Consider the following 17917-nt stretch of genomic DNA (forward strand, 5'->3'; position numbering starts at 1 on the left):
GGGCAAATAGAAACATTTTAGTTTATAAATAAACAATGTGAAAATCTGAAATTTAGGTTATTATTCACTTGTATAATACCAAAAAAATAACGTTGTTTACAGGAAGACAATGATGAAAAATTACAGACCAGAAGGCTCAAAATCGTAAAAAAAAGCAGATCCACAAAATTTGTTCACTCAAGGTTAATACGAGCCATTCTTACCAAAGGATACATTTTCCAAACTATTGAAACAACTGATGGATGACATTAAAGTTTAAGGACCGAAAAATGTTCAACCTGTACCCAAGAAACGTGGAACAGAGTACCCGTGCCACGTATTTTACCTAAGGTGCCAATTTCAGGAGACGTCGAAAAACTAGACGAAAGCTCGATTTTTCTGTTACGTGCTCGATTAGAACCACAAAAACAAAACAAGTTCTACCATTGTGTTACATTTCCTAAATATATAGTGGCATGCCTGACATAACCTCAAAACTTCATTTTATGAAATGTCTACACTTCTTGGGGGGATGAACCTGCCTACACTTCCGTGGGGATGAACCTGCCTACGGCAGAAAATCCCTTCAATAAAAAGTAATTCAATTCAAAATTCACACTTCTTGCAGTGGATATCAGCTCCTTATGAAAATATATATATTTATTGTAACTAATGTCAAATTGTAGGCCAGTTTCAAAAAAGTTCTAAGGTCGTCTAAGAGAAATTGAGAAGAAAGCACTATTCCGGTTGGGTCTTAAGGCTAAACAGCAAAAAAAGCATATGAAAAGATTTATATTTCATACCGTGCGGAATATCTTGTTATTCAAAAAGGTCCCAAAAGTGGCCATTTAAAGCCCTTTCGGAACCTGTCACCGAATGTCCGAAGATGATCAGAACCACTTCATAATTGATAACATGACATTCATTCACATCTGGGTTGAAAACCTTTAAAAAAAATCATCACTGAATTCACAATGCCTGAATAAAAAATACAACTCATTTGTGATTTTCCCAGAAAATTTCATCAAAATCGATCGAATGATTACGAAGTTACGAAATTTTGAAACTTCGATGTCGGCACCCAGTACTGTAATCACACGAGCTTTATAAAAACATCGATTTTGTAATGAACGGTTCCCAGAATGTCGTTCCTCCGAACGCCATTTCGTTTCCTCGAATAGCTCAGTTCACCGAAAAGTTTTAGCACTCATCATTGTCATAACTTCTTGCATTGCAAGGTGATAAACGGACATCTGGTCTCTTTCTTTTGATTACTCATTGTTTTTTCTAGGTCAGCACCCTGTATTCAAAGACTATTCTTGCATTCTTGAACTGTATCACTTTTCGGAATAATGGGTCATTTCGGAGGCAATGGCTTTCAGGGAAACGGATCAGTCTGGAATCTGGTATTCGGGGAAAAGTACCAGAATCGAAATGAACATAAAGCCTCCTATCGATTGTGTCGCTTGCTGCTACACACAATTTTGTTTTACCTCAATATTGGGTTTACTTTACCTAAAATTAAATATATCGATTATAGGGAAAGTGTACCAGTTATGGCTATAGTGGTTCCCTATTTGGCCATATGTGTTTTCTCGAAAACTTTCACATTTTAAATATTTTTTTAATGTTTTAACATTAAGCTATATTTGATATCGAACTACTTAAACACACAGAATGATTAAAAAATTTAAGATAATCAAATTATCCCGTATGGCGAAATAGGGAACCATTATGTCGATAACTGGTACACCTACCCTACTTTCAAATAGAGATGGGCAAAAAAATCGGAGCCGTTCAAAAGATCCGAATCACTCAAATGAACGAGCGATCCTTGCATCTTTTTCGGTGAGAGTCGGTTCATTCGATCAGCACAGATCAGACGAAAAGTGACCCGGAAAAATGAATCAATGGACCAATGCACGAGATCACTAATTTGACGTTTGAACGGTGCTGGATTCACTCGTTACCATGGCCAAATAGTCAACTCGTGCATTGGTTCATTCTCCTTCGTTCGTTTCTCGGCTTTACAAAGGATCAATGCACGAGTTCACTAATTTGACGTTTAAGCGGTGCCGAATTCACTCCTTGCCATGATCACTTAAACAACACGGCACCGCTCAAACGTCAGATATTGAACTCGTGCATCGGTCCATGGTCACATAAACAACACGGCACCGCTCAAACGTCAAATAGTGAACTCGTGCATTGGTTCTTAAGGCTTGACACATGCCTTGCTTTGCGCGTCACGGCACACATGCAATCACAGTTTGCTGCATACACAGCCAAACAACTAATTAGCCTCGCCTACTTGCATTCAGGAAGATGAAAGATTAAAAGAAAAAGTGCCCACTTGAGTTGTAATTGCAAAGCACATTTTTCTTCTTCCTTTTGGTTCCGGTAGAGGAAACAACCGAGATTCTGGGGAAGAATGAGAGAGCGAAAAATACGAACACGCTAAACTTCATCCGCTCAGAAATGAGTGCCGAGTACACAAAATCGGCCTTTCTTCATGCAGCACAGATTCTGTGCAAAGGGGTCTGTACACAGTTTTGTGCAAACGATGGTAAACAAACCGAATGAGTGAAATGCGCACAGAGGAGGGACGCTTGGAATGCGGAATTCACTTCCATGTTTGTTTAGCTTCTGAAAACATTAAAAAAAACATTCCGATTTTAAAGTTTTTCAGAGATTTTTTTCATTCGAATAGCCGAAGCGGAAGCAAATGGGGGAAAAACTTTCTCATTTGCGACCATTTTCCGGCTTTTCGCTGGAAAAAATCCCTGAAAACTCCCCATCTGACCAACGGCCAACTGTTTGCTGCCGCGCGGGAGATGACTGACAGTTCCAATTTCATCGATCCGCGCACAGCCAATGGCCAACACATCGGTTACACATAGCATGAGTGCGACTTACACCGAATTTTCACTCAACCAGAGAGTCCTGCATTGTTTGCCTCATTCTGTGTAGTTTTCACACATGCGCTGCGTTGAGCAGGCTTAGCGTGTACTCGGCACTCATTTCTGAGCGGATGAAGTTTAGCGTGAATGTTATAAACAATGGAGAGTGCTGCATCTACCAAATGGGGATATTTTGACTCAATGAGCCAAATTTGGGTAAATGTAACTTTTCTTATGTTAGGATTGAAAGAAGAGTGATTCCAAGCAACAGCACCAAAATTTGGTAAATTTTTTAATTCATTTTTTTCTATTGAGCTGAAACTTTGCACAGTTTTCCAGTTCCATCTAAATCGTCATTTTCCGATATCAAATCTTCAAGTTGAGTCAAGACTAACTTTTCAAAAGGGTGTATGTGAAAATAGTTCAAAAATATTCAAAAAGCTGCACAGCAAAAACGGTTCGTTCGATTGTTAGACAACTAAAGAAACAAAGTTAGACAACTAAATAAAGATTCCAAAAAAAATACACACAGTAAAAAAATTTTTTTTTTTGCATTTAAAAACATAATTTTTGACACAAAAACTCAAATATCTCAAAACCCTATCGGAATACCAACGTAATTTTTTGAGGGAAAACGGTCCATTATATTAGCTATCTACCATAAAAATTTGGTGATGGTAAACCAATAAACAAAAAAGTTATGACATTTCAAACATGTCACAATTTTCACATTTAGCAGAAAAAAAATGTTTTTTTCGGTGTAAATTATTACGGGAACCGCAGTTTGTTGCTGATTTTATTGTTAAGGGCCTTGCGTGAATTAAACAAGTCGTTTTCATGTATTCATTAGTATTATGTATATTATATGTATAAATATTATGTATATGTATAAATATTATATGTATATGTATATATGTATAAATTAAAATGAATTAACGATGATTACACGAAAATAAAATTTTTTTTTTACCAGGATATTTTTTTTTAGAGTATGATCGAAATTCTAAATGTTATATATAAACTTTAAAAGTTTTGGATTTGGGTATGCGTTATGAGATCATGAAAACATTTTATTAGTACTTTTTTATTTATTTATTGTTATTCAATTTTTTTGCAATATCGAACACTTTTGCATCATTATCAGTACAGTTCGAGTATAGTTTTGCTCAAATTTTATTTCCTGACAATGGAATGAAACAGTAAAATTTTTGGGTTCCTTGGATCGTTTTCGCGTTATTATATTGCTCGCTGAGCTCTGATGCCGTTAATTCGTACTCTTCAGTAGTAGTAAAATAAAATGATAATTTTGTTAAATCTTCTTCTTTTTTGCGATTCGCCCAATCAAATAGTTCTTTTGCAGTTTTAATTGGATGCTCACGTTCTTTGGCTAAACTTGCTCTTGTGGCCATGCGCTTTATGGTTCCTCCAATAGCATCACAAGGACCTTTGCCATGTGACGTAGCAAAGAAATGCCATTCTGCATCAATTCCGTACTTTGATTTAAATTGACATAGGCTCGAAAAATTCTTACGGTTTTTGTACTGCGATGCTGCTCCATCAGACATGAAATATATCTTTCTGATTTCTTTATCCTTATCAACGCGTAAAAAGTTAATCATTTTGGCAATGAACAAATTTACAGATACTGAGTCGTGTCTTAAATCTTCGGAAATTACAATAAAACTGAAATGTTCAATTTGCGTACTTCCATTGAAATAAATAACGAATGGATGAATTGTAGCTTGTTGTACGTTCCAGTGATGGGACTGCACTTCATCTTGCAATACAAAGCTATAGTTTTCAGAAAAATCACAAATGACTAAAAATTCACCATCTTGTAATGTATTTTTCGTATTTTTTAAAAAGCGGGATTGCTCTGTTTTAATAAAGTCGTGAGGAATTAAACTTTCTAATTTCAAGCAAAAAATGACACAAACTCATCTACAGGTTTTACAATAGTTTCCAGGTCACACCTATCCGTGGTCACCCATTGCTCAAATGATAACTGATCAATATAATTTTCTTCAAACTCAGCGAATAAAGTATTTTCCAATGATGAAGAATCTGGACAATCCGAACAAGATCGTAGATAGCAATTTGATGTTGTATTTTCACACAAAAGACTACCAGTTAACATTTTAATATCCTTCGATAAATTGATTCTTTTCAAACTATGTAAGATTAGGTTAATATTTTCGTGTGTTGTGCACACACAAACATTATGTGTTCCTGAATTGGATAGAAGCTTGCATTGCCTTGGACGAAGGCTTGCAAATGAGGAAAAACCTACCTTAATATTTTCGTTAATTTCCTTGAAGCGTGTATACGCTTATTTCAAAGTAGTCATCATTAATCGTTTTTGGATTGCTTGACGCTTTCCATCTTTTTTTACTGATACATAATCTTTTTGGCCAGGCATAGCTCTACTTACTTCATCGTCTTCAAAATATTGAATTATTTTTTCTTTTGTCTCATCTGTTAATGAAGTACTCGACCTAGCATTTTTGGTTGCAAGACAGTTATTTTTGAATTGTTTTGCCTCTTTTGCTGTATTTCTATTGGTTTTGAACTCATCAATGGCGTCTTGAATAGACCACGAGCTTGGAAGCATCGACAAAATCAATAATTTTTCTTTCCTTGTCGTGGCTAGATTCGAGAACCTTTCCTTCATATTCATAATTACCTCATCGTAGTCTGTATTTTCCACATCCTCAGGTCCTAATTTGAAGAGGTTTCTTCGTACAGCTTCATTGATTTCACGGTATTTTTTCTCGGGATAATTGACGTAACCCATCTTCGTCCATTTAATCGGAGTCACTTTTATTCCAGCTATCCCTTCGTTGAAGCGTTCGATGTTGACCTTCTGGATGCACTCATCTTCTGATTGATTTGTTGAAACAGATGTCGCTGATGGTACCGTGGCAAGACTATCTGCACTTGGTATTTCTGGTAATTCCTCAGTTGTTGTCGGTGCATCTAGTAATTCCTCAGTTGTTGTTGTTTTCGAACTTCCTGCAACCTGATCCACCGATGATGTACAGATTGCCCGTTTGTCAACGTTTAAACGGCAGGACGTACAAATGCGTAAATTTGTATTCAATGTAGACATTGGAGCATAACCAGCCGCTTTCAGTTTATCTATGGTGCTTTCGGTGAGATTTCGTAGCTCTTTCGAACACTTTTTTTCTGCAAACGGCCTGCAACAGTTGAGAAAGCGACTACTCATGTTGCTCGTTAGATTTTAATAAACAAAATCACTTTTAAGTTTTTACTGACTAGTTTGGTGTCGTTTGTTTGACTGAAGAAAAATTTTACAATTAAATCTTTTATAACCATAGTGGTAGTATATTTTTAGCTTTTTTGTGAGTATGTTCATGGTATGTACCTATCATGTTTTTGATGTTGTTGAAGTTACTCGCTTTCTCCCAAATATGATTAACAAAGTCTATTCTCTACCAAGAAAACCGACCCGCCTTGTTCTCTACGAGGTAAACTTTTTGCAGGTAAACTAGTCGTATACCTGTATAGAAAACTTTTTCTGTAGCTTTTGTCTTCAATATTAGATTTCTTATAGGTTTCTTTTATCAAAAGGTTTCAACACTATTGAGAGAATTTTTCTTCAGTTACGTACAATAAAAAATATGACACTATCAAGACTTTAGATCACAACACTGGATCGCGTCTAACTTTCTAATAGATGCTATAATAGTTATGAATAATTAAATAAAATATGATGAAAACAACTTGTTAACCTCATGTGGTAAGTGTCAAATTTGTGAAATATTTGAAATGTCATAACTTTTTTGTTTATTGGCTTACCATCACCAAATTTTTATGGTAGATAGCTTATATAATGGACCGTTTTCCCTCAAAAAATTACGTTGGTATTCCGATAGGGTTTTGAGATATTTGAGTTTTTGTGACAAAAATGATGTTTTTTAATGCAAAAAAAAATTTTTTTTTTACTGTGTGTATTTTTTTTGGAATCTTTATTTAGTTGTCTAACTTTGTTTCTTTAGTTGTCTAACAATCGAACGAACCGTTTTTGCTGTGCAGCTTTTTGAATATTTTTGAACCATTTTCACATACACCCTTTTGAAAAGTTAGTCGTGACTCAACTTGAAGATTTGATATCGGAAAATGACGATTTAGATGGAACTGAAAAACTGTGCAAAGTTTCAGATATTTTTGAAATGGTCGATCAGAATCGACTTGCATGCCTCCGTGGAATCCCTCAGAACTCAATTTTGCGTTCAATCAATTTAAAATTGAGTCATTTTTTCTAAAGGAATTAAAGGCAAACTACCTTGGAACTCTAGCCAAAATAGGGTCCTAAAGCCCTGTCCCAATTTTAGTGCCAAACGCTTAAGTTTAGGTCAAACACATATGTTTACTCAATTTTCTAATGTTTTCCGATGGTTTAAGTCCAAAAAACATGTTTTATTTTTTTTTTTCTAAATTTTCTCACACTCCTTGGTTTAAACTCAAATTTTGGGTGTATTTTGTTTTCCGTGTCCCTTCCGAAATGTCAGAAAGGAACAAACCCGGTGTTAAAAAGTTGAACCCCTGTGGTATTTTTGTCGACTAAGCGAACGTCAAACATGATCTTAAGTGTCAAGGTTCATTTATTGATCCAATTTTTAAATCTAAGTTTTAATATGATATATCCGTTATTTGAGCGGAAAAAAATGCTAAAGTAGTTGCAGTAACATGCACTTTCGTGTTATTAAATGAAAACAAGATTTCATTAAACATTTTAGGAGCCTATTGAGTGATTGAACTCACTAACAGAATTGAGTATGAACAATCCAAAATTGATTTCATTCCCGTCCCTTATATGGGGAGTGGGCGATGCAATCAGCATCAATCGTATTGAAAGCGTCGTAGTACAGTGAAAAAAGTGTCGTGGATCGTGTTAGTAGTGTTTGCACATTTGATAGGAGCATTTGTTCGACGTACAATGTGACTATCGAAAAATTAGGCGAATCCGTTTAGGCATGGATCACATTACCAACCAAAGATGACTCCAAGATCCACCTTATCCCACTAATGCAGTGATCCTCAGCATAGCTGATTGTGCGGGGCTCAGACCATGCCGCGGGCCGCATCGATAAAAAGTATATTTTTAATGAATCTCAATGCAATACGAAAATCCAAAGGTGAGAATCTCATCTGATGATGTTCAGATGTAACAAAACATGCTGACAAAGAGCCTAGTAAGTATTGAAGAGTTCAATTATTAGGTTTCAAAAAAATAACTGGGATTTTCTGAACTTGAAGAAACTTCAAAATTTATGCAGTTTGATCTCATACTTTTCATTTATATCCGGAAATAATTTTATATAATAATAATCAAGATTCAATTATGCGCTTAATATAAGCCTGAGGGTAATCTATGACACAATTGTGTTAAAATTTATTGTGAGGAGCGCTAAATTTATGTTTGAAGAACATCCATGACACAAAATTCAGTTTGATCTATGAGTAAAAACATCGGTATGATTTGGAAGAATTTCCATGATTTGCGGACCCATGTTTTCTCGTCTGAGCTTGAAGTGCCAGCTCAATATAAGAAACACTCAAAGAATAAAAAAAGAAATTTATTTTAAGAAGGTCATTTTGATAGAACTTTTTTGCCGTCAACTTTAAGATCTGTCGCTGAATACACTAAAACAATGAGAAAAATGAGCTCATATTGCCGTTAAAGAGATTTTAAGGCTTCAGGGTTTTGAAATTCTAATTCTCCCTCTTCGGAGTTCTGAGCCTGAAGAAAAAGTTATTCAAATATACTTGAGAGCCTGGACAATTTATAAGATTTTGTTTCAATCCAATTTTTTTCTCATACAGGAATGCAAAACACGATATAGGATTTTAATGCTAGTAGTGGACCCCTTAGTAGCTGTAATTCATTCTCGACGCTTTTCAGCAATGATATCACAGATAGATATACGTTTTGTGGAGTATAACAACAACTTCAATATATTTACTTCATAGTACGCCTATGAAACATACAAAATAATTCGATTTTTCCAGCGAAATATACATTAGGAAAACTGTTGTCCGAATCCCTCCCGGGGTCCATAATAGGAATGTTTCACGTTTCTTATTATGAACCCTTCATTTGATTCCCATGTAATCCAGCTCGCTGCCGACGTGCCTATTATGGACTCACCTGGAAATGCTTGTTATGGACCCTCTTGCGTGGTTTCATTTACAAAACTGTTCAAATTTATGTATTTATGCGTCTCAAACCAAATACTTTGTCTGAAACTGCTGACTGACAATGCTATCAAAGTTCCTCCGGTGGTTTTTCATAAGAATAAGGATACGTGTTAAAAATTAACACTCAAAATTTTATGTTTTTCTGTAGGGGGTCCATAATACGCAAAGGGTCCATAACTGCCATCGACTCCCTAATTGACTTACTGCCCTAAACTATCCAGTAAGCATAAACTCGTATACGATACCGCATAAGAGTAGGTACAAAAATAAAGGTAAAATACGTACATGTACCATGAAGGTGCAAGCAAAATTTACGTACATTGCCTACATTTTTTTACTTTTATATCCTATCATAAACAATTGTGTGTTTGTTGAGTGTGTCGTCATAACATCACATCGTGCGGGTCACATAACACGAACGTTCAGAATCAGCTCGCGGGCCGCACAAAACCTCTCTGGGGCTGCATGCGGCCTGCGGGCCGCAGTTTGGTGACAACTGCACTAATACAATATTCTTTCCATGACAACTGTAGAGATGCTGAGGTATACTTGGTCTCTAGTAAAAATATGTTGTCTAACACGTGGCTGGTGCCGTTATTGACTTCTATCCGTTGAGCTCTCGATTGTGCACATTACGAATGGTAAGCTAATCCCATTAAATATCTATGCAAGTTTGTTTGTTGTGGTTTATCACGGAGTAGCATCTACAAAATGTAGGTCATCTATGCTTATGCTCAAGCTCATAAACCTATAGCCTTCTGGCACACATTGTTGGACGACTAAGGCGAAACCAATGGCCTTATCCACTGGCGTACTAAACTAACTCGGTCGAAGAATTTTGGCACTAGAGCGGGTCCAGATCACGAGGGGATCATACGGGAGTGTCACAATTCTCAGACCGAGTGAATTTAGTACACCAGTGGATTAGGCCATACTTATGTGGTAGCAATCATTATCCCACTTACCTAGAGCAAAGCTTCAGCGCCGAGTAGTACACCGAGAATACGCTGACGAGGAAATGCAACGCCAGCGCCATCAGCAGTCCCGAACCTGCCGTCACTGCGACCCACACCGACTGTTGATCAAAGAAGAAATCAAAAGAAGAAAAAGAAACCGACAGCAGAAACCACAGAAAAAATAGAAAGCAAAAGAGGACATCACGTCCCCCCCATTTGGATCAGTTGGTTGATCATCGGAAAACCGAATCTAACTCACCTCATCCTGCTGAGCCAGATTGGCATCGCGCACAGCACCGATCCCGGTCAGGGCCAGGCCGAGCGTGCTGGACGCGACGCAGATCAGGTTCACCGCCAGGAAGCCCGTCTTGGCCATTTTGACGTTCATTAGTCCCAGCGAGCCGGCTATCCCGGAAATGGCACCACACCAGAGGCCCGTTCCGGCCATGGCCAGGGAGGCGTTCCGTGCCAGCACCAAACCTCCGAGCGCCGCCAAAGTAACGCTGAATATCAGCTGTAGCACACCGAGGACCACCGTCGAGGGAAGGCTCTTCTTCTTCAAGTGTGGCGATCCTGGAGGGAACAGAAAACTGACTAATGAGGAGTTCCCACCATTATTGGGAGAATACTGATCAACGCCGGCAGGCTTGTTACCGGCAGCTGCTGCAGCCGCTGCTTTCTTCTGTTTGGCCGCCGCCGCAGCGGCCGCTTTCTTGTCCCCTTTGGAGTCTTTCTTCTTCTTCTGTTTGATGTTGGATTTGCTGGATTCTGTGAAGTTTGTGCTGGTTTCCGCTTTGGTGTCCTTTGTGCTGGTGTCGCTGGTAACTCGCATCATGCCGCTGCTGTCCGTCATCAGTGTTCTGTCCCCATCGGACATCGAAGTGCAGGTTGTGCCGAGTTTGTCGCAGCATTCTCCACTGCTGTCCGTTGTCGGCGTTAGGGGCGTGGCGTAAAAGTGTCCCGAGTCCGGATAGCCGTCATGCTTCGAAATGATCGAAATCTGCGAATCCGTCAGACTGTTCTTGGCGTGGCTCGAGTTGACGTTGTCGAATACGGCCCGCGTTGACGAGAGCAGCTGTTCCTGTTTTTCGTCGTCCATCGTGTCGGTCGAGTCGAGCCGATCGATGAGCGAAACGCTCGTGTTCAGCTCATCGATCTCCCGCCGTATCTCGAGCTCTAGCTTGTCCATGGTGCAGGGGCGCCGCACGGAAGACGGGGAAGTAGGGTGGAGGAAACGGTTGCTGCTATCGCCCGGTCATAGAGATGGCGCGGTGCTGGAGGGGAGAGAGGGAAGGGAAGAAGATTGTTTAAATCATGTGGTGTCATGCTTCATCTAGTAAATTTTTAAGAGATCGAAAATATGGATTCAATCAGTAGTTTTCCAGCACCATATTTTTAAATTGTGTAAGGACAAAACACTTATAGAAGAGGGGTCTGATGCATGGGCGTAGACAAATATCTCAAAGCCGTTTTTTGCCAGTTTTACAAAATATGAAACTTTTTGACACCTTGTTAATTTTTGTGACCAGTTAACTGATTGTACTAACTTTTCGAATGCGATGTAAATCCTTAACTCTCTATCACAGTGTGTGAAGTGGAGCTCGACCCAATTATTTTTTCGACAAATTTTAGGTATGTTGTATGTCCATCCAATGATAGTTGCAGAAATTATGAAGGTTTCCAAAGAACATTTCAACAACAACAGCTCGAAGATCTATTAACGGTTTTCTAGTTTGGGATGGAAAGCATTTTTTTTTTGTTTTTGTGATAATAAGAAAATATATGAGTTTTTTTTTTTTTTCAAGGCACTCCGTGCTCGTGGCCACTACTGTGCCGGAATCAGTTGATCTGTAGCTTCTTCTTTACCGATACAGATCTATTTTCAACTTATCTATGGTCTAATCCACCGGTGTACTAAATTTGCTCGGTCTGAGAATTGTGACACTTGAGCGGGGCACGCTCCCGTATGGCCGCCACGTGATCTGGACCCGCTCTAGTGTCAAAATTCTTCGACCGAGCTGGTTTAGTACACCAGTGGATAAGACCATATTTACATCTTACTTTCACTCTCTCCTACTCTTTTACTCTCACACCGAGCAGGTAGGAGAGAACTCTGCTGTTAGTGAGGCTAGCTGCCTGCGAAGAGGGTCAGTTTGTCTCAGTCACCATCTGATACTGACGGAGGATGGATGTGCTCCCCAAAGCACGGTCCTCCGTGAGGCGTCTTCTGGTGGCTGGACGGGTTTTTTGTGGAGGGGCTGGGAATCGAAACCATGTCCTTCCGCTTATGAAGGGAAAGCGTAACCTCAAGGCTACAGACCCCCCTAAAATATATGAGTTAGTGAGAGAAAAAGTGGATGAGTAAGTGAGAAAGTTTATAAGATTTAATAAATTCCAATACCGACTCTTCCAGCAGCAGGCTTGACAGAAACTCATATGCGAATTCAATGTTATTCTGCGGAGTAAATATTAAAATCAGAATTCAGGACACAAATCTCCACACTATCTGACATTTCTTTAGACTTGGTTTTCAAAATCATGTATTTAGTACCGTAATCCGGGGTAACATTGATCAGTTTTTGAGATATTTCTTTTTCATTTGAAAATGCAAATGTCGCATGTTTTATATTTTTAAAACAAGTACTGGCACCCAGCGCTCGTGACTATATGCCGTATTTGAAGACCAAACTCTTACAAGTCATTTACTTTTTGAGTTATTTCAAAAATAAAAACACTTTGAACCACGGAATACGCCTAAAGGTAGGCAATTTCCTAAGGAAATTCTGCATTCTTAACAGTAGTTCGTTAATGTAGCTTAATTGAAGAAACTTATGAAAAATTTGACAACGCAATCATTTTCAGCGATGTCATTTTTAGTAACAATCAAATTTCCTTGATCATACTATTTACAGATCTCATGTGGGACAATCTTTGGTAGTGCCATTCATAATGATAAAAATCAATAATTAAAAAAGTTGACAAATTTGGGCCTGAACTAAACGCAATTTTTGCAAAAACCTCAATTTTTGTTAGCTAATGAATGTAAGAAAGAGCAGCACCATTCATGGTTTGAAAATGTTCCATCAATAAATGAAGATTCGAATTTTTTTCGAGAAGGGTCATACTGATCAATGTTGCCCCGCTGATCAATGTTACCCCGGATTACGGTACATCGCAAATTAAGTTTCAAATCCGCCAACATATTTGCCAATTGCACCGTAGAAGTAGTTATCCGGAATACGGAACGCGGTGTTCTTGCGTTTTATTTTTTCTGATATCAATGTTAGATTTTTTTTAAAGAATTTCTATCGAAATTAATATAACCCTTGTCTTAAATTATACCAGGATATAAAGTACTCCAAAGTCTCATTAGATCTGTTTCCTGAAGAATTTCTCAGGAGATTCTTACGAAAATGCATCATAGAAGACATCCAAACGTAGTGCGAAGAAAAAAATGTGTTCTTGACACCACGGAAACTATTCATGCAATCATGAATGCCCATATTCATGATTTATTCATGATTCCAGGAACAATTTTTTTTTCTGTGTATGAGAACATCTATGAATGTTCATTTAGGGTTTTCTTCTTGAGTCCTGTCGCTATTCCAGTGAAACATCTTCCAGATCTCTTATTTATCAAAAGTTAGTTCAATAATTTCTTCATTGATAGCTTAAAGAGTGTATCGAAAAGTAGTCGCAAACATTCAAAATAGTCTCAAAAATATTGGGTTGAACCTACAAACAATTATTTGATCAGAAATCCTTTACAATGTATTTAAAAATAATGATGCGGTGATATTGTTTCAATAAAGTGGCATTTTGTATGATAATTTTGCAAATTACTAACAGATGTCGATGAAAATCTTGCACACCTCTGAAAAAATTCATATGTTAATAAATGTGTCAAATTTTAAGAAAAAATTGTTTCTGTTTACGCTAATATATTCTGTGCCACAATTCTATTGACATGTGTACAAAATATTTTGAAAAATACATTAACAAGCATTTGAGAGTAAATACAAAAATTGAAAAAAGTTGATTTTTAAGTACCGTCAAACGGGGTAACTTGCAACAGGGGTGAAACTTGCAACACATTGACATGTGATTGAATAGACGTTTTCTGTAGCATAGATTAGAATTATTTTAACTTGTTACACCTGTTATTGACCTTAGGTATAAAGCAGAATTATTTTGGCGATGAATTGAGTATTTTTTCTATTTTGGTCGGTTTGCTGAAGGTGGAAATCATATCACACATTTGATCGAATGAAAACAAGACTGAAAAACGTCCCCAGTACCACAAAAACGGTAGGATTATACAATTAGAGGTACTTGCTATATGTTACAGTATTTTATAATGTACAAAATGACTACACCCAAGTTTTGAAAATTTCATACTGAAACACTAAAAAAATGAAAACGTATTTGACGACCCCTGTGGGGTAACTTGCAACAGCAATTTTATTCTCATTCGCACCATATTTCTTGCTGCTTGTCTTCAAAAACATATGAAAAAGCTAAATTTAACATTTATTTGTACAATTAGGTTCAAATTGAGGTATTTAAACCAATAAATTGCACGCTTGGTAATAACAGAAAATTTACAAAAACCGCATTTTTATTTGAATTATTTATTTTTTCTTCGTTGAAAATGTGATTATTTTTATATACCAGTATCAAAGGAAACATACAGATCTGTCATTGTGACTTCCTGCAAGAAATCCCGAGCAGAAGAAAATAACTACTGAATACCAAATTGAGGTATTCCATACCAGATAATTTCCAATACTTACAACCTGAATGAGGTATGAATGAGCCCTGCATAAGAGGTAAAATACCTCAAATAATACCTTCTGCATATTCTACAAATACCAAGCCGATACTCAGTTCAGGTATTGTAATACCTAAATAATACTTGATGGATTTTCATATAAAAGTGAATTTTTTCAATACTAGTTCAATACCTCCAGCAGTCCTCAATAGCTGTCGAATACCAAAATGAAGTATTTTTAATTGTTTTCAACATTTTTTCAAATACCATTATAATACCAAAATGAGGTATTGATAACTGAACAATACCTAATTCTGGTATGATACCAAAATATGGTATGCATAAGTTATTGGCGAGTTATTCTTTCCTCCTCGGGATATGATGATATCTATGCCAAAAGACCAACAGAGGTTATTTCAAGACATAGCGTCCCAAGGCATAGGTACTTTGGTTAAAAAATCGAAAAAAAAATGTAATGTATTACCACAGACAAACAGACGTAACACTGACGAAATTTCCATCGACCACTCATTTAACGATCATTTCAAATTCGTTATGTTCTAAATCTCACAACCAGAGGCGCGCAAATCGTTTCTCTTCGTGTTTGACGTTTCACACTACCGCCATCTGCAGGTCTTATTGCACGAAACAGTATTTCGTGCAACATGCTCACCAGATGATGAGGTGTGAACTGGGCGATGGATTTTAACGAAATTTGTTCTAAGTGTTACGTCTGTTTGTCTGTGGTATTACCTTAAAACCATTGTTTTTGTAGAAGAAGTAGTTCGTAACTATTTGAATGGCTTTTAACTAGCCTCCAAGACTGTAATTTGCCAAAAAGTTTTACCTGTGAATACTCAATGCAATACCATTTGATTTTTCAATCGATTAGGTCAAATATTCATAATTAAAGCATCTTTAATTAGTTTTCAAAGAGTATGGTACCTTGGTTTTGCTTATTGTCATGTTTTTACTGTAGTAAATTATTGAATGAAAAGTACTTCTTAAGTTTTTGATGGTTAACTTTAAGTAGCACTGTGTGTTGCATGTTGCCCCACATCAGGGGGGGGGGTATATTTTTAGTGTTTCCTGATCCCATGATACCAAATTATAATAAAACAAATACAGCGTAGTATTCTTCAAGTGGCGATTAGGATACCAGCTTGTTTTTAGTTCACCTGAATCCATAATTTTTTCATCCCCATAACTTGGAAGTTGAAAAGTGTTGCAAGTTACCCCGTTTGACGGTACCTCGTTTTTTGATTTTTTCTTTATTCACGTTTATGGTAATATCGAACTATTGTAACGAATAAAAAATTGTTTTTTGATTGGAAAAGTTTCTTTGCATATTTATGAAGTAGCGTAAGCAAAAAATTGTGCTCTATATAATTACCGCTGTATATGACAGAGCTTCAAAAGTTGATTATGCAAAAGTGACTTTCTAAAACCGACCTTATTGCAATAATTGAGCTTTCTTAGAGCAATAATTTATTTTTTTTGAAATCTGTTTTACGTGCTGTGTGAAGTAAACATATTTTCCGATAGAATAAGCTTTTCATCCTATTTTGTTTGATATACAATTCATTCAATACAAATCATCGAATCTTCAGAAGACACTTTAAAAATGTAATTTTGTGCAAGATTTTATTTTCTATGCTTTATAAACCTCGTTGTATTTATATTAAGATTGCATATTATTCAATATTTTTTTAGTTGCTTCAATATTTGATGACATGATGAAGATTTCCGTGAAAAAAGCTTTTAAAAAGATGAACTTTGCTCTGAGATATACCGTTCTGAATGTTTGCGACTACTTTTCGATACACTCCTCAAGGAAGTCCTCCACTGCTCACAAGCTTCTCTTGAGATTCTTTTAAGCATACTTCCAGAAAGTCTAGCAGTTTAATCGGAGATTTCTACCTGCACTTATCCAAAAAAATCCTAGATAAAAAGGAGTTTCTGAAAAAAAAAAATAATTCAAAATTGCTTTAGAATTTCTAAGCAACATTTTATGATATCCAACAATTTTCTTCTCTGGGTCTGATCCTAATGTAGGTATCTCTAGAAAATTTTCCGGTAGAATTCTTTGTGGGATCGTGAAAAATATTTTACATATATTGCTAGGAAAATTGTAGCATTAGTTTTTGAAAAACTTCTACCAGAAATTATGCAAGAACTCTTAAGTCTTAATCAAACATAGAATAAAATAAATTCTTGAGGAACTTTTTAAGGATAATCAGCAGAACTTCAAGGAAATTACTAGATGAGACTTTTGAACAAACTTTAGATGTAACCATTGAGATTATTATAAACAAATTCTTACATTAACATCTGTAGAACTTTTTAGAAACTTGTCGTGAATGCATACAGTAAGATAATAATTATAAGGGGAAAACCTTTTAGAAATTCAACTTCGCGTAGAGAATGCCAGAAATATTGTCTGGAGAAGTTAATGAACTGATACTTTAAAATATTCTAAATAATTTTCCGAAAGAATATCTTTAATAATTCTTAATATATAGAAGCCACTTTAAAATAAATCCTGATGGTAGTTCTTGGGAAATTCTTGCACAGAGAAATGCGAATTTCATGGCATCATGAAGAAACTGCATCGCTGATATGTTGCTAAAGATGAATTCCTTGTGGAATTTTTGGAAACATTGGATAATAATTCTCGGAGAAATTCATTAAAAAATTCGAAATTTCCAAGAAAAAATGGGAATCTTTCTGCAATGCTTTTTTAAGCTCTTGCAGAAAGCTTTAGGCCTATTCACAAGACGTTTCAAATCAGCTGACCGCAAAGCTCTTTGACAGTTCTTTTATGGAAATGACAGCGTGTTAGCACCGGTTCTCCACCGATGTAAACAAATGCAATGTCCGACCTGTCACATGAAAAGGCCTTTAGTCCAAGAGTTAGAACGTGACAGCACTATTGCAGATCCAGTGACCCATTTCAGAATGGCTGGAGAGACACGTCTATTCAGAAATCACTTTCACTAACAATATGCCCCGCATGTGTGCATTATCGTTATCAAATGATAATGATAAATCAAATGATAATGATAATACAAACACACTTCTAAATCCAA

General features: G+C 36.7%; 1 protein-coding gene across 5 annotated transcripts in view; it reads right to left on the reverse strand.

The window, feature by feature from the left end:
• The window catches only part of LOC5564154, a 133318-nt gene that overhangs the window by 30674 nt on the left and 84727 nt on the right, over positions 1-17917 (reverse strand). For 4 of the 5 annotated variants that reach the window (XM_021857586.1, XM_021857600.1, XM_021857590.1 and 1 more), the window contains exons 3-4: positions 10317-11331; positions 10067-10176 (exon numbers count right to left, since the gene is read on the reverse strand). In XM_021857586.1, the coding sequence (XP_021713278.1) occupies positions 10067-10176; positions 10317-11246 (1040 nt within the window). In that variant the 5' untranslated portion in view covers positions 11247-11331. The remainder of the gene's footprint in view (positions 1-10066; positions 10177-10316; positions 11332-17917) is intronic. The other variant, XM_021857606.1, reaches the window with a different exon arrangement.

This window comes from Aedes aegypti, chromosome 1, assembly GCF_002204515.2.
Source record: "Aedes aegypti strain LVP_AGWG chromosome 1, AaegL5.0 Primary Assembly, whole genome shotgun sequence".
Taxonomy (NCBI): Eukaryota; Metazoa; Arthropoda; class Insecta; order Diptera; family Culicidae; genus Aedes; species Aedes aegypti.